The sequence below is a fragment of the Penicillium bovifimosum genome (assembly GCF_028826915.1).
Source record: "Penicillium bovifimosum strain IBT 22155 chromosome Unknown utg000006l_segment0_segment0, whole genome shotgun sequence".
Taxonomy (NCBI): domain Eukaryota; kingdom Fungi; phylum Ascomycota; class Eurotiomycetes; order Eurotiales; family Aspergillaceae; genus Penicillium; species Penicillium bovifimosum.
In genome coordinates, this window is record NW_026622715.1 from 2,683,385 (window position 1) to 2,704,209 (window position 20,825).

At 51.4% G+C, this 20,825-nt stretch overlaps 6 protein-coding genes across 6 annotated transcripts; 3 read left to right on the forward strand and 3 right to left on the reverse strand.

Moving 5' to 3' along the window:
• Positions 1-8,037: 8,037 nt before the first annotated feature.
• Positions 8,038-9,828, reverse strand: N7515_008666 (beta-N-acetylhexosaminidase; the record flags this gene model as incomplete). The annotated part of the gene is made up of 1 exon (XM_056669410.1): positions 8,038-9,828. One exon carries the CDS (start codon positions 9,826-9,828, stop codon positions 8,038-8,040), a length of 1,791 nt encoding a protein of 596 aa, XP_056519240.1.
• Positions 9,829-10,245: 417 nt separating this feature from the next.
• N7515_008667 (dihydrodipicolinate synthase family protein) lies at positions 10,246-11,187 on the reverse strand (the record flags this gene model as incomplete). The annotated part of the gene is made up of 1 exon (XM_056669411.1): positions 10,246-11,187. The coding sequence occupies one exon, from the start codon at positions 11,185-11,187 to the stop codon at positions 10,246-10,248; it is 942 nt and encodes a 313-aa protein (XP_056519241.1).
• Positions 11,188-12,321: 1,134 nt separating this feature from the next.
• On the forward strand, positions 12,322-14,269 carry N7515_008668 (acetyltransferase SAS4-like domain-containing protein; the record flags this gene model as incomplete). Its single annotated transcript, XM_056669412.1, has 2 exons — positions 12,322-13,099; positions 13,152-14,269. 2 exons carry the CDS (start codon positions 12,322-12,324, stop codon positions 14,267-14,269), a joined length of 1,896 nt encoding a protein of 631 aa, XP_056519242.1.
• A 1,485-nt stretch (positions 14,270-15,754) lies between these two features.
• N7515_008669 (uncharacterized protein) lies at positions 15,755-16,351 on the reverse strand (the record flags this gene model as incomplete). Its single annotated transcript, XM_056669413.1, has 3 exons — positions 15,755-16,041; positions 16,092-16,206; positions 16,262-16,351. 3 exons carry the CDS (start codon positions 16,349-16,351, stop codon positions 15,755-15,757), a joined length of 492 nt encoding a protein of 163 aa, XP_056519243.1.
• Positions 16,352-16,518: 167 nt separating this feature from the next.
• Positions 16,519-17,570, forward strand: N7515_008670 (uncharacterized protein; the record flags this gene model as incomplete). The annotated part of the gene is made up of 4 exons (XM_056669414.1): positions 16,519-16,525; positions 16,573-16,916; positions 17,059-17,163; positions 17,184-17,570. The coding sequence occupies 4 exons, from the start codon at positions 16,519-16,521 to the stop codon at positions 17,568-17,570; spliced, it is 843 nt and encodes a 280-aa protein (XP_056519244.1).
• Positions 17,571-18,617: 1,047 nt separating this feature from the next.
• N7515_008671 (neutral amino acid permease) lies at positions 18,618-20,244 on the forward strand (the record flags this gene model as incomplete). The annotated part of the gene is made up of 5 exons (XM_056669415.1): positions 18,618-18,781; positions 18,838-18,851; positions 18,918-18,990; positions 19,058-19,389; positions 19,460-20,244. 5 exons carry the CDS (start codon positions 18,618-18,620, stop codon positions 20,242-20,244), a joined length of 1,368 nt encoding a protein of 455 aa, XP_056519245.1.
• Between the last annotated feature and the right edge of the window lie 581 nt (positions 20,245-20,825).

Here is a 20,825-nt window from a genome sequence, read left to right on the forward strand (position 1 = left end):
GGGAGTTCTCAGACGTCGTCATCTGGCAATTATTGGTTTCTGCCCTGTCAAAGGCTACTCCACTCCCCCAATATTGAGGCGCAGCTGCATTAATTACACCGCCGAATGGAGTTCGTATCTGTCGGCGATCCCGGTACTAAAACCCCGCCGATCCAACGTGGATCCCGTCTATCCCAGCACTGGCTACTGTATCCGTACTTGACACTCACGTACTGTATGCACAGGCTAAACTCTATGCGAAATCTCGGGGAATGAAGTCATTTCCCGGGGCATGTGCTGGGGTTGACCGATTGTTTTGCCCTGGTTTGGCGGGTGTGTTGCCAATCCCCTAGTTAAATGGGCGGTCGGGTATCAGGCCATCTTAACTTGCGCCCAGGCTCTTTCACGAGGTGCATGCCTACCCGGGCGACTACCCTCGTCCCTACTGGCAGGTCGGGTTTAACTCTTCCGGGCCGTTAACTATAATTATTCTATGTTGATCATATCATTGTCTGCTAACGTCTAGACCTTACGTCGGATCCAAAACGTCAGCAGAACCTTCAGTTTCAACCGTGTTAGCCAGTCAGCACAAGAAGTGCCCGTTCATAGACTTTTACAGTTGCCCCGACGCGTGATAAAGCAATGGACTTAATCCCATCGCTCTTGACTTTGCTGTCCCGTTTCTGGCCCCCATCGTGTTTGGGTATCGCTATTGGAACACAGGAAAGTTCCCATTCGAAGCCATTCTCTGGATTTGATATTCCAGACTGTTCCGTTGGCTGAAACTGGTACGAAAGCCACCTTCACCCTAGTCATTACCACATCTTTTAAGGTAGGTGCATGCGGCTCAGAGACGTTGGTTTGGCAGTGACTGGGTCTTCGGCCGGAACCTAGATCCCCAGCGGCGACTCCGAGTTCTGCTTACTACTCCGTATTCAGGCACGCCATGGAAATTTTAGAACTGCAATCAACAGGCTCAAGATTGATTGGCTTGATTAGTCGCAATGCGACCTCGGTATAACTATTTTGTGGAGACTAGATGACAAATGCGCTGTCACTGTAACTAACTATGTCTGAAAAACGTGTACAGGTAGTAGTTGAAGCCCAATATGAACATGGTTCTGTACGCGCGGACGGTCCATGGGTGATTTGGTCGGAACCATGGATCAGTGGGTAGGTTAATACTACCGCCGATATTTTCTATAACTAGTTACTCTGTAACTATGTAACCAGTACTTCCGACTTCGGCATTTACTAAGATGTCGTTCGTGCTCAGACCACACAGGGGCCAATGTGATTCCCCGGAGTGGCAAATCCCTAGCACGATTACTAGTAGAGCCTGGTATTTCCCCAGTTTCTTCGGTAATTTCCAGTCACGGGGAAAATAACAAAGTCTATAAACAACACAGGAGAGAAAGGACACCCCAGATCCCAACCCTCTCTCCTCTCCTCTGTAGACGCCGAGGCTACTCCAAATGCCGATTCTAACAGTCTCCTAACTCTCCTTAAACTCTAGGCCTCACTGCAGAATAGTGAGACTAAACTTTAATCCCTGTCTCCCGCGTGGTGTTTCTAAAAAACAGAAGTAAAACAACCAACGAGCATTACCAACAACACACATACATGTACCAGGTCCAGTCTAGGGATCCTGGACGGCGGAGGTATGTTTAAGGAACACTGCATGAAGATGCACAACATCAAGGTACGACCAACCTTCTGACTCATTGAACTGCGTCTATTTTTCTTCTCGAACGGTTACGTTTCTCGAGTTGGTTGTTGGTAAAGTGGTCGGCGAAGCCATGGTTCATGGTTCGAATGGTCCCCGCTGATCGATGAAGAGTTGCACAAACTTCGAAGCTGCCATCACCCTTATTCCTGTTCGGTTGTTGTGTCATTTACTCGGTATCTTGAATCTTTACTCTGATGTTGACTCATTTCAGGCTTGTAATCCGGGCCATGTGTGGAGACGGGGATCGAACAGTGTCTGTATCTGGCGACCACTGTTAACACGCGCTTTGCTGGGTTTGTATTTCGAATTTGTCTTCTTTCGCCGACATCCATGGCTCGATAAATCGCACGAAGAACCCCTCTGACAGACAACGTGGTCGTCCTACAGCGATCGACGACATCGGTCCCTGTTGGCCGTCAAACTTTCGCATGTCCTGTGCATAACCTTCGTTTCAGAGAATACGCTGTTTGATTCGCCAGGTCTCAATGTCACCACACACAACTCGACATACACCCGTCTGGGTTTCAACAAGCGATCATTGTGTCCCTTAACCGCGCCCCGCAAAACCACGGCACGCTTATTACAGCGAAGTATACGCAGGGTCCATCCTTGCGAAAATAAGACACCCTTCTAGAACATCACAGCCATCCCTCCAATGTTGCCCGGTAGTGTCTCCGACCCCATCAAATCAAAACATGACAGAAAGGACTTACTTTTTGCATCCTCCACATCCACAATTCATGGTCCCAACGTTTCTTCCATCTTCAACCCCGGAAATGAGCCGAAAGTCGGGAAGTAAGCCCGTTACAGATTCAAAAGTAAACAGTGTACATCCAACGGCAACTGCAATAGTCCCTTGCTTGAGAGTCCAGACCCTGTATTTGGCACGGCAATCCCCCGAGAGCTCCAAAGCGGCCAGCCAGGCACCAAGCAGATCCTTCGACCCAAGAAATCGCAGCTTAAAAATGCTCTTCATGTTTACGCCGGCATCCTTCCAAACTCAAAGCGCTGCCAGGGGCAAACTAAAAGATTTCTCGGGCCGCACTTGCTGCCTTTCAACCACTAGCTGCCCCCGCCCCCGGGGATTTCCCCTGAAGTCGGGCCTGGGCCCTGGACCTGGCAGGATTGACAGTGTGCCGGAAAACCCGATGAGCCTCAATTCTGCTGCAGGCAGTATGTATCGTGTCAGATCACGAAGCTTGGCCCCTCAGAAGTTTCGTATAGATACTAGATACTAACTAGTAGTACCTTCTCGCTGTCTAGCCGTGTTTGGCGCTAGGCGAGCTTGCTGTCGTATCTTGGCCCCCACGCCCGTGCTGCAGATTAGCTCACTTACAAAACAGATTTTGCAGTCTAGGCTATGTAAATGCGTTCGGTAGTTGCTCTTGGGTCCTGTCACCTGTGTAGGCCGTAGGGCCGAAATTCGGGTGGGAAGGTGGAGACTCCAGCAAGTACCCCCCCTTTTTTGGCTTTTCATTCGGCCGGACTCGGTGAATTGGCTCACGTGGCAGGTGGAGGGCATGGAATTTCCCGTGCTACTGTGTCTGTATGTATGTGCTACTAACTAGATCCAGTCTACGGACTCATTCCTTCGGAGCGTGAGATTTTCCCCGTGAACGTGGCTATCCACGAGCTTGTGCACATGAGATGATGAGTTCACCGTATGCCGTATTGTTTAAGGGCTAATCGCACTATTGATTCCGACATGACACCGACAAGACAGATCGTCAAGATTTACTCTGCATGCGAAACGGTGGCATGTATTCGGGCTATCATTTCTGGCGTTCCTGATATCGATACGTTCGTTTATACCATGTTGTCTTGTTGTACACCGCACATCGTAAAGCTTGGACTGTATAGTAGATCCCTGTCAGGGGGAATTCACTGCTGGGGGCGCGGGAAACTCACTGCTGGGAGGAAATCACTCCTGGGAAGGAGAATTAATCTGTCTGCATATTAATCTCATAACTATTACCCCTAGTATTGCTGCCTGCAAATCATGACTTCCTCCAGTGCCAATTTAGTTTGTTGCTTGTCTCTTTCCTATCTGATAATAGACTACGGCGTATCCGTACTCCGTACTTAATCTCACATCCCTGCACTATCGACGCTCTGATCTCCAGGGGTGTCACATGTTCTAGCGGCCTAGCTCCTGCATAGGTAGCTACCTAGGAACTCGAATATTTGGTGATACTCCGTACGTAGTGTTGTATTTGAATTGGGTAGTAAGCTACCGTGCGGGCGGTCCGATCCTCTCTATCATCGGTTCCATGTGGTTGGGGCGGCATGGTCCAGTGGCCAACATCCTATCCTGGAACAGACTAACAGAGTACGGAGTAGAGCCACGACGCCAGAGCCCCGAACTACTGTTCATGGATTTTATTGGGGGGATTTACCCATCCGGGAGGGGTCACGCCCAATCACCCGTCTACCGGCGTCCCAGTGACGATCGATGCAAGATTGGCTTCTAAAAAGGGGTCGAAGCTGCAAGCAGTCTGCGGATGGAGGTTGAATCAGTTACTATCCATTAGGATCGAGTCCATGCCTGGCATGTGTGCTACAATAGCCAGGAACGAAGATCCCATGGATACACCTACAAGTCAGGATCAGGTGATATTTTCGAAGAGGTACAGTTGTGTCACTGGCTATGGCATAGGCACTTCAGGATACTAGGTTGGAGGGGTCTGAGTGTAGGTTGCTACGACACTAAGCACTTACTATGTAGAGGATCAGCACTAAACCAAATCTCCAAATCTTCCCGGGCAGAAGTATTCTATCCCGCGCCTATGGGATATGTCCCGCTCATCTGGAGGTAGTGTCTGTAGTGAGATCACTGCCTAGACGTGTGTCGTGTAATATCTCTAAGCCAAAATAAGAGGAAGAAGGCCAACCATCTCAAGTAAGCTTCTCTCTCCAACACAAAAGACAGGAAAGTCAATCTGCACATGCATGACCGATCGACACCGGGATCTCGGGAACGAGATTTCAGATTGTAATGAACATGCCGGATTCCACCCCCCATGATTGGATACATCACACGTAATCACACCTACAATTCTGACCTGTCACGTCGATTTTTCCCCTAAATCCCCCTTAACACGCCGATCCCGGTTAAAAGCGAAAAGATACAATATGACGTCCATGCACAAATTCACTAAACAGTCTGTCCGCTGTTGCGTGAAAGCGGCCCAGCAAACTGCGAGTGGATCTTCTCCACTTGAACTTTACGATCTACATTTCGTATCACGTCTGACAGTACAGAGACAAGAAACAAAGAAAAACTGTGCCACACCGGAAGAACCACTCCCCACCCCATCGAAGACAAACAAGTGAAACAACTCTCTTGCCCTCCACTGCCCCCACTCACTAGCCACTGCTCCAACCTATGGGGGAGCCCTCTCGCTCTCCCCGACACCACTCAATGGGCTCGAACCCCACCCATTGAGGCGGTGTCACGATCCATGCCACAATGGCGCAAACCCGGGTTTCCGAGAAAATATGACGTTGCGTGACACGGCATGCAGTGGATGACTGGATGTCCTGCCATCTTGCTTGTCCGCTTTTCCGGTGTGGTGGTTTTTCCTGATTCGACGTGGGGCGGATCGGGCGCTCCGGGGCACCGGCCTTAGGATGTGACTGGATTTAGCGTGACATTTTCACACTGCGTCTGTGTCGGCGTTTGCATCAGAGATCAGGACATGCAATGCAGCGAGGACCCAGCCTTGGTGAGGTCACTGAGTGGGGGTAGGTAGATCTTGTCGATACATATTGTAGTTAGGTACTTTGTTACTTAGGTTGTGCGGCGTGGGTGTGGTGTGGTAGGACGGGCTTGCAGAGCGGGGAAGGGGGGATCTACTAGTAATCTAGTATCGATGTTCAGACCTTCGTTTGCTAGCGCTAAAGCCTGAGCGCATCGTAGATCGTGTCTGGGTGGTGATTAGGTTCTATAGTTCGGCGATCGGATGCGCATTGCAGGTGCAGATGCAGTGCTGCAGGGTCGGGCGCTGTGATGGCTGGTACCAGTGGGCGAGCCGGATGTGTGGGTGGGTAGATATTGGCCAGGCACTCCTATGATATCAAATGGGATTGACAGCGGCGTATGTGAGTGGGTGAGTACATTGTCTCTGTTGGTGTTGGGTGTAAGGCGTGGAGGATCTGTGGGGGATCTTCGAGGTCTGAGCTTCAGGGCTTGGTCCAATGATGTTGGGATTTTCGACGGCAAATGGACAGGCATCGCCCATGATACTTTGAATGATGGATCTGATAAATGGATTCGAGATTGATCTGGATCCACGGTGTTTGGTTATGCAGTCGGAGAGGCTTGAGTCTTATCTTCGGCATTTGGGCTCGGAGTCTGGCCTTGGACGTGATGTGATATTTTTGGCTCCATCAACCTAGTGGACTAATATTCGCTGAAAGTCGAGACAAGTATAGCTTGAAAATATGCGCTTCTTGTGACCTAGAAGAGTGAGAAGACTGACCTAGGTGGCTTCCAAGGTTCTAGAACAGCTACCTACGGTGCAATCTGGTCATCGTCCCTGTGATCCTACAACCGACCAGGTCACCAGGATATATTATGAAACATCCCGCCGTGGACGGGAGCACCTCACCCCGGCCTCCCACCTAGGGGACGACCATGTAGGTACAAACACGCAAAACAGCAAATTCTCCGCGGTCTAGATAACATCGCAGTCATAACCAACACGAGACCTTCTATTTGGTCGCGGTCCATATGGAATCAGACTCTCGCTTAGGGTCTGGTTTTGGTGCGATGCCGTGTAACGTAAAATCAAGGTAGAGAGGATGAGACTCGAAGGGCGACTAAGACTCTAAGAGTGAGATCTCAGAGCCGTATTGACATTGGCAAATGCATACCAGCAAGCATATAGCCAAGTTGAAACACGCCCGTGGCACAGAAACCCGTCCCTGGAATCTATATACAGTAAGCCGTAAACAGTAAGCCAAAGCCCAAACCCCGATCTCCAAATCTACCAATTTCCCACAAACATCCAAGCTCAACTTCGTCAGAAACCGATACCTCAATCTTACAATACAAAACAGGACGAGAAACAGAACCAGTCTGCTCAAATAGTCCATCTTAACCGAAACCAACAGCAACGACATAACACCCGCATCCAATCGTGCAACACACCCAACACGCGGGTTACGCAGAACTACCGCGTGCTCTGTGTCTGTATCCAACATATGCGAGATCGGTTCCCAATCCACTGGGCCACCAAATGAAGTTCGGTAGCTTTGTTTGGTGCGATGGTACGGTGGTACCCGATGGACCCCGAGGAGGGAGGGTTATACAAAGGTGAAGGATGGAGGGACTTGCTTCTGTTAGCATCAAGCATATTCTGAATGGTAATCGAGCTCGATCTAGACCTCGAAGGCTGTTCGTTTCTGTAGTACAGAGAGGAGTAACTGACTATATCTAGTCTTGGAACACTATATTACTAGGACATAAACATAGAATAGAAGAAGACTAAAACTGTAGCAAATATCCGACCTCATCCTGTACAACATACGCAAAACTCCCATGCACATGTACATCTACACGTGAACAACCCCCTCAGTCCAAATACACATCAAACGTCTCATACATGATCTCGACATGGATATCCCCAATCGGCCCAGTTGACTCCGAATACACGGGTATGGGTGTACGGAGGTACTGATCTATTCTGAAAGTAAGAAGTTGTCATGTTTCAGACTGCGTACCTATATGTGTATAATAAACCCCCAGGAGGGTATCATGCACATATTCACTGCGTGCTGTGCTGTATGCTGTGCATCGGTAGGAGACTGTTTCCTTATAGGGTATGTATACTCCGTACAGAGGGATGGTTTCGAGGTTGGGGTGTTGCACGGCAGGTTTTGGTCTGGAAAGGGGAGGTCTGTGGGGTTTGAGGTTGGTATTGGGGTCTAGTGATTTGGGTCTATGGGTTGGTGTTCACTGGTGTGTGAGGGTGTCGGGTAAGGGTGGAGTGAGATAATGAAGAGGGAAGGTTTGGATTTGGATTTGGGCCGGGGAAGGGAGGTGTGGTTTGGTGCCTGGATGGAGTTGGGGGTAGGGAGAATAAGGTATATGGAGGCTGTGGGGATGAGTAGAGACTTGCAAATTTACCACGGTAGATTGACTTTCACGGCATACGAACGGCAATGGTATATCGGGTGTGAGTAAGCTGAAAGGCACAGATAGTTACTGACAAGACGTGTATTCCAGAAAAATCCCATGGTAGCAATGCATTGGGTATCGAAGATGCTAAATAAGTATGTACAGATGAGACCATAGATGGTAAAGCATCAGCCTTTCACTCAAACAATCAACCAAGAACGGTTTGATTCTTGTATAGATCGCAAGCATGCGGGTGCTGAGCGCAATACTTCGGCACAAGAACCGTGGCCATGACGCCATTAGCAACGAGGTACTCGCGGAAGTTGATGATACGCTGAGTGAGTTCGGTCGTGCGCTTGCGGTCATGCGCATCACGGTTACCAGACCAGACAAGCTCGCCCAGAGCAGCGGCGCGTGGCCAGAAGGCGCTCGAAATGGTCACGTCGTCGATCTGCTCGGACCACAAGGGAGCCTCGGCGCCGATAACATGCTTCGCCTCGCTGTCAGTGAGATTGGTCAGGAAGTCGTAGTCGTAGATGCGCTGCCAGGTCTTGTAAGGACCGCACCAGGAGCCTCCGTTACCGCCGTAGTTGAAAGTAATGTCACCGCCTGGGTTAGACTGTTCGTTGTAGCGGGGATCATTCGTGACAGCGCCGCCGTGGCCGCAGTCCAGATAGAGGAAGTCGGAAGTCGAGACAATCACGTCGTAGCCGGCGGAAGCAAGTTTCTTGATGTTGTTATCACCCTGGTTCCAGGTCTGCATGATGATATCCTTGGGCACGTCGTGGGCACCCTCGGCTGCGATGACGATATCCTCCCACATAACCAGGCGGCGGTGATCGCCGACACTGCGGAAGATGGGCATGGCATGGTCGATCCAGTACTGGGAAAGGTCATTGTATGTGCGCGAGGGGTCTTCGGCAAACCACTCAGTGATATGGGTGCTGAAGTTATAGCAGCCTGTCTGAATCTCATCGGCACCGACGTGGAAGAAGTTATCGCTGAAGATGCGAGACAGATCTTTGTAGACATTGTCGACGGCTTCATAGGTCTTGTTATAGATAATGTCGAGTTGGCCAGGGTTCGGCTCCACCGCGGTGTGGTACTCCCACACATCGTTGGACCACCACGAGTCGACACAGGTCACGATCTCCGGGTCAATTTGTTGCCAGCCAGAAGCAGCGTGGCCCGGCATGTCGACTTCGGGGATCACCCGGATGCCTCGCGCACGGGCATAGCTAATCACACTTCGCATGTCGTTCTCGGTATAGACCTCACGAGCCGAGTAGGCATCTTTGGTCATCTCGGGATAGGAGCGGATCTGCATGGGCCATGACTGGGCATCGTCCAGATGCCAATGCAGAACATTGAGCTTGGACAGTGCCATGCCGTCAATCTGCTCGAAGATCTTGCGCATGGAGATGAAGTTGCGACCGGTGTCCATCATGATACCACGGTAGGGATACAGCGGAGCATCCTTGATTTTAACAGGTTGTTCGATGATCAGGTTGCCCCTGCCATCGGAGATGATGATCTGTTGCAGGGTGGTGAACGCGTGCAGCGCACCCCAGACCGTCTGGGCCTTGATCTTGATGCTGCTGTCGCCCTTGGCCACCTCGAGTGTATATGATTCATCCACGCCATGCTGCAGATCAGCGTCGCTATCCATTACATGAACCTCGACGGTGTGGAGTCCCGTGTGTGTGCGCTTGATTTTCGAGCTAGGGGTAGGGGTAGCGGTCGGGAATGCTGGATAGGAGACAATTGGGGATTCAACCGCGGCGGGAACCCATTGAAGGGTGGTGATGGTGTGCCAGGCGCGTTCCCAGGCACTAGTGATTACATGACTCGAGTGGTGGCCATTTAATCTCAGTTGCTTGACTTGGATTGGACCGGAAGTTCCCCAGGTGATATTGCGTGGGGCGGGAAGTGGATTCACCTGGACGGCGGAGACAGCTGTCAAGGCCCCGAGGGCACTCAGGACAGAGGCGAACTTCATGTTGATGAGTTGAGTGAGAGTGAGAAAAACAAAGGCCAGAGCCAGGAGACAGCTAGGCCTATTTAAGTCTCTCAACTCCATGCCGATCTCATGTCGATCCCGGAATGGTCTGTTTGAGATGCAACCTGGATGGTCGATAGACAAACAAACAAACAAATTAAACGTTTGATCATGTTACATTCACACTAGCCAGTTTGAGAGTTGGCAGATTAACGATAAAAAGTGCAACCTCCACATGCAACGAAGAGGGGGGATATGGCCACGTTAAAGAGGGGTATTGGGGACTGGGGTCGGTCATATTGGATAAGGAATATCACTGTCACACTCTCATCATCTCGTGTTGAGCATTCAAACACAGCAATTCCTCAAGTTCAGGTAGCATCAGTTCAGGTATCATATTTTACTAGTACACCGCTTTTATCTTGATTCCAACGACTTCTCCAATTCCATCCCCTCCCGGAACTCCTCCTGGATAGCAGCCGCCGCCTTCGCATCAGGCACAACACAAGGCCGTCGGGGAAGACCACCATATCCACGGTAGGACTGCAAGCCACTCTTGACAGCAATGAATCCCCCATGAATAGCAGCCCAGTCAGCGCGGGCAACAATGCCCTGCAGCTTCTGCGCCTCCTCAACCTTTCCAGCACGGTACAGTTCCATCACGCGCACACACGAGCGGGGAATCAAATTAGCCAAACCACCGATGATACCCGCACCGCCAGCAACGAGCGTCTGCAAAGTGAAATCGGCCGAGCCACCGAAAGTCAAGAACTCAGGGTTGGCTGCCGCAATACGAGCCAGTTTGCCCGTGTTACCGCAAGTGAGCTTGCAACCGATAATCTTGGGGTGCTTAGCAAGAGCAAGGATATCGTCTGAGCTAAGGTCCAGACCCGATTGGACGGCGGGGAAGTTATAGATGAGCACGGGGACGGGTGAAGCATCCGCCACGGTCAAGAAGTGTGCGTGCATGGACTCGGTGCTCACCAGCGACTTGTAGTAGCTGGGCGGCAGGACGAGGACTGCATCGGCTCCTGCGGCGGCGGCATCCTGGCAGAACAAAATGGTTTCACGGGTGGAGGCTGCGCCGCAGCCGGCGATGACGGGCATGCTGCTATAGCCGGCGGCGTTGACGGCGCGGCGGGTGGCGGCTGTGATGGCTTTGCGCTCTTCGCGGTCCAGGTGTACAGCTTCGCCATTGCTGCCCTGGGTGACGAGTCCCGTCACGCCGCTTTGAGCGAGGTAGGTCGCATGTCTCTCCACTGTCTCGATATCGACCTCCTCGTCAGACTTGAAGAATGCGACGGTGGGCACGTAGACACCGTGGGGGAGAGGGTTTCGCGCGGTGCCGTTGATAGTCATCTTGTGTTGAGGGAGGTGTATGGGGCTCAGTCTAGTTACCTGGTCAGTTTCGAGCCTCCGATAAGTCCGCCGGATTTCTACATACCAAATCAGCACTGGAGGAAGTGAGTAGATCAATGATGGAGGGGTTCCAGCTATTTAGCTAAACTTCTGGGGAATCCTTTCACCCCACGTCCACCCCACTGCTTGGCCATTCATGAGGTTGCCAATTGGCCTTGACTGCGTACGTGGGAGGCGGTGGATGCTCTTTTTGCTAACACTTCGTCCCCTCTTTCCCCCACGCCTCGCGGCCTCGGTTATGCGGGGTCGGAAGTTGCAAGTTCTCCGGTTCTTTTATATAGGATATCAGTTGCATCAGTTCCGAGCTCGCAGAGATTGTGGTTTATTTCTTTCAAGCACGGAATCGGAGAGATCTCCGGTCAGGTTGTGTGAGGTCGTGTGCTACAATCTGGATATACTCCTGCGTCTTTTGTTACTCCCGTCGGGAGATATTCCTCGTCGCCGTGGCCCATTGCAGCTGTCTATTCATCTGGTGCCAGAATGGCAGAATCCGCTAGTAGTCCCCCGTTTCTAGGACTTTCAATTACTTTGAATCCCTTCATAATGGCTTCCTTCGATCCTGTGACCGGGAGTTTCTCCGGAATTTCCCCCACATTTGCCCGTGGGGGTAAGCGGACGTTGTCCGGGCTTCAGAGTGAATGTTGTACTGGACACGTTCTCAATGTGAATGGATTATTCAAGAGGTATAGGCAGGCCATATTAGACCATTCAATGCTTTGTCGTTGCTTCGGAATCAATGAGGGCACCTCAAGGCCTCTCTTGTTGTCTCGGATTGTCTGGCTTCAATGGTCAAGGCAGAACTCGAATAAACTATTGACAATAGAAAATGAAAGCCTCATCGTGAATAGCCATTGTGAATAGAATCCAAAGCCCTGAATAGCTACGCAGTAAAAGCTGCACTGTCTTTCCTATAAACCTGCTGGACATCCTCTGCCAAGAACTTCTCGCATACCCATCACCATCTCAACCTCAACGTCGACCGAGTCCCTGCGGAAGGGGACCCTTCCAGAGTCCGAAATCTCTAACACCTCACCATGACCGACTGATGTCCCCTCCACCACCTCGCGTCAAACAATGGCTCTCCTGTCGCGCTCTTCTCTCCGCGGCTCCGTGCGACGAGCCCCCGAAGAACCTGCCGACGGTCTGGCACCGCCGACAAAGAAGCAGCGCATAGAGGAAAATGGCCCCGGCCACCGCAAGAGCTCCCCAGACTGCCTCGACTCCCCGGCAAAAGATACTCCGACCGCAAACCCTCACCCTGATCCGCCCTTGAAACCCTCGCGCTCGCGCACCTCCACCCGTCGCACTCGCCGCGCCTCCTCCGCCTCCTCGGTTGCTACGGTTGCCTCAACCGTGGGGCAATTGGCGACGCCCGCGACGCGCAAAACCGCCAATGGCACCGTCAAGATCCCACGCGCCCATCGTGACCAAAATACCTCCTCCGCCACGGCGGGCTTACTACACGAGTCGCCAGACCCATTGGACACAATTTCACCTGCGCCGCCTTCTGTAGCTCAGAAGCCGCGCACCGCTACCCTTGATGCAGATGTGGACGCCGATTACAAACAGGCCCTTTCGCCTGTGATCAAACGCGCACGTCGCAACGATAAGCCATCGCTGGCCGATGACGACGACGGGAAGGTGGTGAAGGGAGGCATAGCTGTGGAAGTCGCGACTCCACCTCGAAAGAGCAATCGCGACGTGTCTAATGGCGAGCAGTCTGCACCGGTGGAGACGAGGACGGGGAGACGGTCGTTGCGCTCGGCTGACACTGGATCACGATGCAAGAGCGAGCTCGCGCAGTATTTCCACAATTACGAACAGATTATCAGTCTGGAAGAACCTGAACCTGGTAGGTCCCTTCGTGCTTGAAGCAGATTGAACAGTTGACTGACATTGAATAGAACTTCTCGCCGCTAATACAACCATTACTCTTGTCGACGACCTACCCCAACCACTACCTTCTCCCTCTACGCCTACATCATTCGGCAACCCATTACTCAACCTCCACGATTGCGAAAAGATCACTTTACCAGAGTCTAAGCCAAATCCAAGCGGAATCGACCCCCTGGGCGAAGAGGTCTACTTCCGCGCGCACCGCAAGTTCGAACGACAAGAAAAGCAACTACGAAACATCGAGCGCAACCGCGCCCAACATGAACAACAAGTCCTGGAGCGTCTCCTCGAAGAGCTGCGCGGCCATGACTGGCTACGGGCAATGGGCCTGACCGGAGTCCACGAAAGCGACAAGAAACTGTACGCACCGAAACGCGACATCCTGATTCAGGAGCTGGTCGCTCTAGTCAACAAGTTCCAAGCCTGGAAAGACGAAGATCGCCGTCGCAAACAGGCAAAGGACAAACCCGTCCCAGCTGGCATCGACACCGACTCCCGGAGACAATCGCGCAAGCGATCCCGTCCAGCCGAAGACGTAGACACCTCCCCAGCACCGACCGAGTTCCAGAACACACCAGATCCGGACCCAAGCGACGTCGACGCCTGGGCTGCACGCCAACTCCACGAAGAAGCCCGATCTGCAGGCGCCGCGAAAGTGCGCAAGACAGCACCCGCTGCTCGCAAGTCTATCTCAAAACCTACTCCCCCCAAAACCAACACCACCAAAACGAAAACAAAAACCTCCGCCTCCGAAAAAGAAAAACCAAAGCCAAGCCCCAAGCGAAAGAAAGACCAACCTCCCGAACCACAAACTCCCTCGAAGGCACCCGCCCCAAAGAAAAACCTCCAACAAGCCTCTCTCTCACATTTCTGGAATCCTGCCCCACAGGAAAGAGATGCCCCATTCACATCATTCTTCTGCCAGCGCCACGTCCGCGATGCAGCCATCGCTGCCACCAACGGTATCCGTCGCAGCGGTTCCCGCTCTGCGCTTGCCTTCGGACATCCGGTGCCGGATATGGAAGAGCGCGAGTTCGAGCTTCCGCCGGATATCCTGAATGAGGACTCTATTCAGCAGTCGCAGCGAAAGAGGCGGAGGTTGAGGCGGGGGAGTCGGGGTAATTAAAATACCCTAGGAGTTGCATGACTCCGTGGACATGCATATGGTTCAATGCATCGGTTGACAGTTACTTCGGCTGCTTTAGCTCGGTTCTATTCTTATTTCTTTCGTGGCATGTACGATAGCATCTTTACTAGCATGGCGTTCTGTGTTCCTCCTTTGACTTCGATCTTGCTTGCAGGACAGGGATGTCTGATGGCATTTGTGGAACGGGCGTTTTGTGGCTGTGGCCACGTTTTTCTGTTTGTGTACAAATACTTAGGTCGTTCCTAGCATATCACTGGAATGATTGAATTGATATCTTTATCAGATTTGAGCTTTTGCGGAGACTACACTAGCGTAGAGAGTCAGACGGATGTTGACTTCTGGGTTGTGGCTGTCCTAGGTCGTGCTTGTAGTAGATGTATTGCAAATACCTAGGTGGCTATACTCATATCTGAGACCCACATTTTATTGTCTTCTTAAGTTCTTACCTAGTGACTGTGCGCCACAAGACAGCGGACGCCGGACGGAGTGGGTCTAGGGGTTGGGAGACGCGTCGTGGATCCTCACTATCCAGGGAGACCGGATGAGGATAGCCATCAGAAGCGCGGCTCTCCGATAAGTCGGAGGAGATGATGTCGCCTTCGACATCTTCAGGTGAACCAACCGCGAGGGGACCATGTTGCGAGTCTTCAGAAGGCGCGAATGGCGTCTGTCTCTCTCAGCCTCTCCGATAAGTCGGAGGAGATGGATTTCGACTATGTAAAGGCATGAGGCACAGGCATGAGGCACTTAAGAGCTTAGAGATCGTGCAATTAACGTCCAGTTTTCCTTCGCGTTTGATGTCGGCATCTGCAATCACAAGGGTTTCCACGGCGATATCAACGAGACCTACTACGTTGGAGACAAGGCGCAATGAGCGAGTTTGATCTCTTGGATGAATAGAAGCATCATTCGTTCTTAGTTTTCCCAAGGTGGCGGCGGCGAGTGTCCACTGGCGATGCGAGCTTGGATTTGGCCTGATGGTACCCAGAGGTACCTCGAAGGGGGTCGTTCGCCATAGCTGCACCAAACCCAGTGCTCCATGTCCTGTAAAGCCTCGAGCGCATGTCCTCCGTTTGCAAGTTTTCAGTTCCCCAGTTTCAACAGACAAAATTGATTTGAGATTTTGGGTAGACTACACTAGCGTAGAGAGTCAGATGGATGTTGACGTTCTGGGTTGCAACTCTCCTCGTGTGTGCTTGTAGCAGATCTATTGTAAATACCCTAGTGTCGTTCGAGATGCTTATCCATGGAGATTGACTAGAATAACGTGTCCTCATTGTATGCTCTGTGGTCCAGGCGCTGAGGACTCAAACCAGCATGAATAGAGCCAGTCCCGTCGTGCTGGAGCATCAATCTCGCTTAGAGGTAACAGGATCAGCAGACACGTGGCTAAGAATAGTTATAATAATGTTTCATTGTGACTACATACAGGTTCTCTAACAGAATCATCAAACAGAAAGCGATCTATGCAAGATCATCCATGTTGTCGCTCTCAGTCGCAACATCATGGCCAGCCGAAGGAGGCAGCTCCGGAAGATCACCAGACTCCTCATCGGTCAAGTCATTTTCATCGTCGTAATAGTCATTATCATTATCCTCCGACGCATCACCAAGACCAGAGCCAACCATCTTACTCGCCTCGGCAAGTCCACCCTTCTGCTTTCCCTTCGGGGCCGAGGACGAAGAAGTAGCCATCGCGGGAGGCTCGGACGCAGGAATATGATCCTGACAGCGAAGCGACTCGCGCGCCACTGGCCCCGAAACTGAGCCCCTTTCGTTCATTTCTTTTTGTAAGTCGCACACAGCTTGCACTGGCAGCTGTCGAGTGTTCCCTCGACGATGGCGAGAAAATGGGGGAAAAAGGTAACACTCGAGTTGTAAGGTTTCCCACTCGGATGCCCGAATAGATAAGAATCCTGTTTCCACAAGTCCGTTAGCTAGAGCTAAGTTATCAAACTCAGGGAGACTCACAACGCGAGGGGTGTTAAGACGGGGCAGCTCGAACAGGCGGTATCCGTCTGGGAGCTTCTCAATGATTGGATTCGCGCCTTTGATGTGCATTGTCAGTAAGGAAGTAGAGACACGAAACTTCCAAAGTGCGAGGAGAGGATGGAGGTGGGAAGACAAAACACAAAGGGCAACACAACAGCCGGACAGAGCATAAGCCGCGGCAACATAGCGTGTGTGCACGTAACAATAAGCAAACGCAAACAGCAAGCCACGACAACATGCACAGTAAGGTATTATATCTGAGCGTCTGAGACAACTCACCTGCTTGATAGGTGCCCGCATCTTTAAGCCAATTCTCGGCAAGCTTACGACGCCAGATCTGGTCGTCGCGTGGCGTGTATGGGCTGCTAGGCCAAGTGCTTATATCCCCATCACTATAAGCAGTGATGGGGATCACGTCCACATTCCCGGAAGAAGACATCCTCGTCTTCCCGACTCGCAAGCCCAGTTGAGCACTGGTGTGTTGGATAATGATATTAGCACAGCAAACTGTAGAGTTCTGGAGTGGAAAGTTCGAAGGTCGGTGCTGCTTTGCTCGGTTTTCAATGGAGAGGGAAAGACAAAACACAAAGGGCAACACAGCAGCCGGACAGAGCATAAGCCGCAGGAACCCAGCGTATGTGCGCGTAACAAAGCGCAGCAGCGCATAACAATAAGCAATCGCAAACAGCAGCAAGCCGCAAGGACATGCAGAGTAACTTATTATATCAGAGCATCTGAGACAACTCGCCTGCTTGATAAGTGGCCACATCTTTCAGCCAATTCTCGGCAACCTTCTGACGCCAGCCTTGGTCGGCGCGTTCAGTATAGCGGCTGCCTGGCCAAGTACTCACATCCCCATCACTGCTGCTACTGATGGGCATGTGAGTACCTGACCTAGCAGGCCCTATTCAACGCGACGACCAAGGCTGGCTGTCCGGCTGCTGTGTTGCCCTTTGTGTTTTGTCTTTCCCTCTCCATTGAAAACCGAGCAAAGCAGCACCGACCTTCGGACTTTTCACTCCAGAACTCTACAGTTTGCTGTGATAACATCAGTATCCAACACACCAGTGCTCAACTGGGCTTGCGAGTCGGGAAGACAAGGATGCCTTCTTCCAGGAATGACCTGGACGTGATCCGCATCACTGCTTATAGTGATGGGGATATAAGCACTTGGCCTAGCAGCCGATACACGCCACGCGACGACCACATCTGGCGTCGTAAGCTTGCTGAGAATTGGCTTAAAGATGCGGGCACCTATCAAGCAGGTGAGTTGTCTGAGATGCTCTGATATTGTCGCAGTGAACGCTGAGGAGAGTTGTTGACAAGGTGAAGATGAACTGTGGAGAACGCGTGCTTTATGTTTGCTATTCCCATTATCGACGCCGCCTTTATCGATAACGATACTGCCATGATCACGGATCTTTATCTTCGTACGGAGTACATACCACTGCTTGGCTCTCTTTTAATCAACTTCATCACCAGCCCATCAGCACTCCCCTGGGCTTTGCAGTGCGGAAGACGAATATCTTCTCGCAATAATACACTCTTGGTAATCCCCATCACTGCTGCTACCGATGGGCATGTGAGTACCTGACCTAGCAGGCCCTATACTCAACGCGACGACCAAGGCTGGCGTCAGAAGTTTGCGGAGAACTGGCTGAAACATGCGGGCACTTAATGACCCAACAACCACCGCCAAGCAGAATAAGTCAATAAACTAAGCAATGCCAAGCCCAAGCTGAAGTCACTGGATGCCGAACCGATCACCTCCAAAGCCATCCCGAACCGAGCATTTGATAGGTCCAACTGCCAGGAAATAAGCTCCGATCGGACACTAAAAATATACTCGGGCCGAGGAAGAATTTTGACATCCGAATTTTTACCTACGCACCTTTCCGGCTCTGGAGCGTACAAAACCTCGAATAATATGGGAAATAGCAACTCGTTTCATGGCATCCGGCATCGGAGCGAAGTTTTCATTTCCCCAGTTTCAACAAGGCAAAATTGCAACCAAACGGCCTGGACAGACTGGAGCCCTACGAGCTTTCTATTACGTCGCGCGGAGATGATTCGTCCACGCGGTCCGCGCTCGGCGATCCACATGCCCTTTTGGTGGCGGCTTGTTCTATTCTATGGACTTGGATGATTTTTGTTTCTGATCTTTGATTTTCGCGTTTTGATTATAGAAGTATTTTCTTCTTCGATATCTTCTCTTATATCTCGGTCTTATTGCTTCGTGCGGTATACCCATCCGTATCCGTGTGCTTCGGTTTTAGTTCGCATCGACCTGATCCAAGATCTACTACTCGAGAACCCGTTTTGATATTCGATTGCTATGAGCTCGCCGGCTGATTCGGAGGCTGGCTCGAGGAAGAATGCACATTCAGGGCCGGGGTCAATGTCTGATCTGGAGAAAGTGGATGTCGCGCCGCGGTTCAGACAGGATGCGTTTGGTGATGAGGAGTTTGCGGAGGTGAAGTACAAGGTACTTAAGTGGTGGTATGTCATAACTTGGTCTGCGAATGTTGTCGTTCATAACTAACTTTCTGTCGTAGGCAATGTGGCCTGCGTATGTCCTACTAATTATAATACCACGCTATCAAAAATGAAGACCCTATTCTAACATCTATATCAGTCATGGTTGCCGAAACAGTTTCACTGGGTGTGCTATCACTACCTGCGGCCGTTGCAGGACTGGGTCTTGTTCCGTATGTTTACACCTTCGCCCGTGGACTCGAACTCGAACTATAGACTCCGAAGCTAATACCTCTCCAGTGCAATCCTTGTCCTCCTCTTCCTTGGTTCACTAGCCACATACACCGGCTACGTAATCGGTCAGATGAAGTGGAAGTACCCGCACATCTCAACAATGGCCGACGCAGGCGAAGTGATAGCCGGTAAATGGGGACGTGAATTCCTCGGCGTCGCCCAGATCATCTTCCTCATCTTCGTTATGGCTAGTCACCTCCTAACCTTCACCGTGGCTATGAACACCATCACCAACCATGGCACTTGCTCCATCGTCTTCGGCATAGTCGGCATGATCGTCTCCTTCATCTGTTCTCTGCCCCGTACTCTAGTCAAGATGTCATGGCTATCACTAGTCTGTAAGCAATCCCCCATTGACCCTCATTAATTCCACCCGACCCCTAAAAGAAACATCTCTAACAAAACCAGCCTTCGGATCAATCATGACCTCAGTCCTAATAGTCATGATCGCCGTCGGCACCACAAAACCCAGCCCGGACGACGTCGTCGCCGTCGTAAAAACAGACCTCTACCACGGCTTCTCCGCAGTCTGCAACATAGTCTTCGCCTTCTGCGGCCACGCCGCCTTCTTTGGCCTAATGGCCGAACTCAAAAACCCCCGTGACTTCACCCGATCCCTCTGTCTCCTGCAAGGCATCGACATGTCCCTCTACCTCATCGCCGCACTGGTCATCTACCGCTACGCCGGCAGCGACGTCACCTCGCCCGCCCTTGGCTCCGCATCACCCATAGTCGCAAAAGTCGCCTACGGCATCGCCCTGCCGACTATTATCATTGCGGGCGTTATCAACGGCCACGTTGCCTTCAAGTACGTGTATCTGCGCATCTTTGAAGGCACGGATCGAATGCATAAGCGGGATTGGGTTGCGACGGGGTCGTGGGTGGGTATTGCGCTTGCGCTTTGGATTCTGGCTTGGATTGTTTCTGCGGCTATTCCGGTGTTTAGTAGTTTGCTTAGTTTGATTACGGCGTTGTTTGCGAGTTGGTTTACGTATGGGCTTAGTGGGATCTTTTGGCTGTTTATGAATAAGGGGAGGTGGTTTAGTACTTGGAGGAAGGGGGCGTTGACGATGTTGAATTTCGTGGTTATTGTTGTTGGTGCGGCGCTCTGTGGGCTTGGGCTTTGGGTATCTGGGAAGGCGATTCATGATAATCCTAGCAGTGCGAGCTTTTCTTGTGCGAATAATGCTTGAGCGCATCTTTCGGGTCTGGTTGGTTTGGTCTTCATAAGTGAATGGGCTGGGGTTTGGGTATTATGGGTTGCATTTGGGCATTTCACATTTTGAATCACTTTGTTCATCCTCGAAGCTAGTTCTGTTGCTTGATTGGATTTTGGCATTGCATACTTAATACTACTTGCATATACACCACAGCGCTGAGCCGTCTGTATCAGACGTGGATGAATTAAATGACTTCCCGTGGACGGGCATATTGTTAGCGTAGATCATGTGTAGACCATATAAGCCTGATATCCGTAATGTGTCCGCTTTCGGAAAGCTGGGCGATGCACAGCCGCTCGGTGTCTTCATTCTCACAGAAGTAAGCAGCTCGCCATTCCTGACGAAAGGAGGCAATCCTTTGTCCCGGTGTTGTCGCCAGATGTCGTACAACTGGTCTACTGTATAGCTTATAGGAGATGTGTAGTGGCGCCACATGCCACTTTGCTGCATTATTCTTCGTCATGAACTGATCCGCCAAGGGCAGACTATGGTCTTGGTAACAGTTGACGAATTGGTTCCATCCGTTTGAATGATTCCGGGACAACAAAGCATAT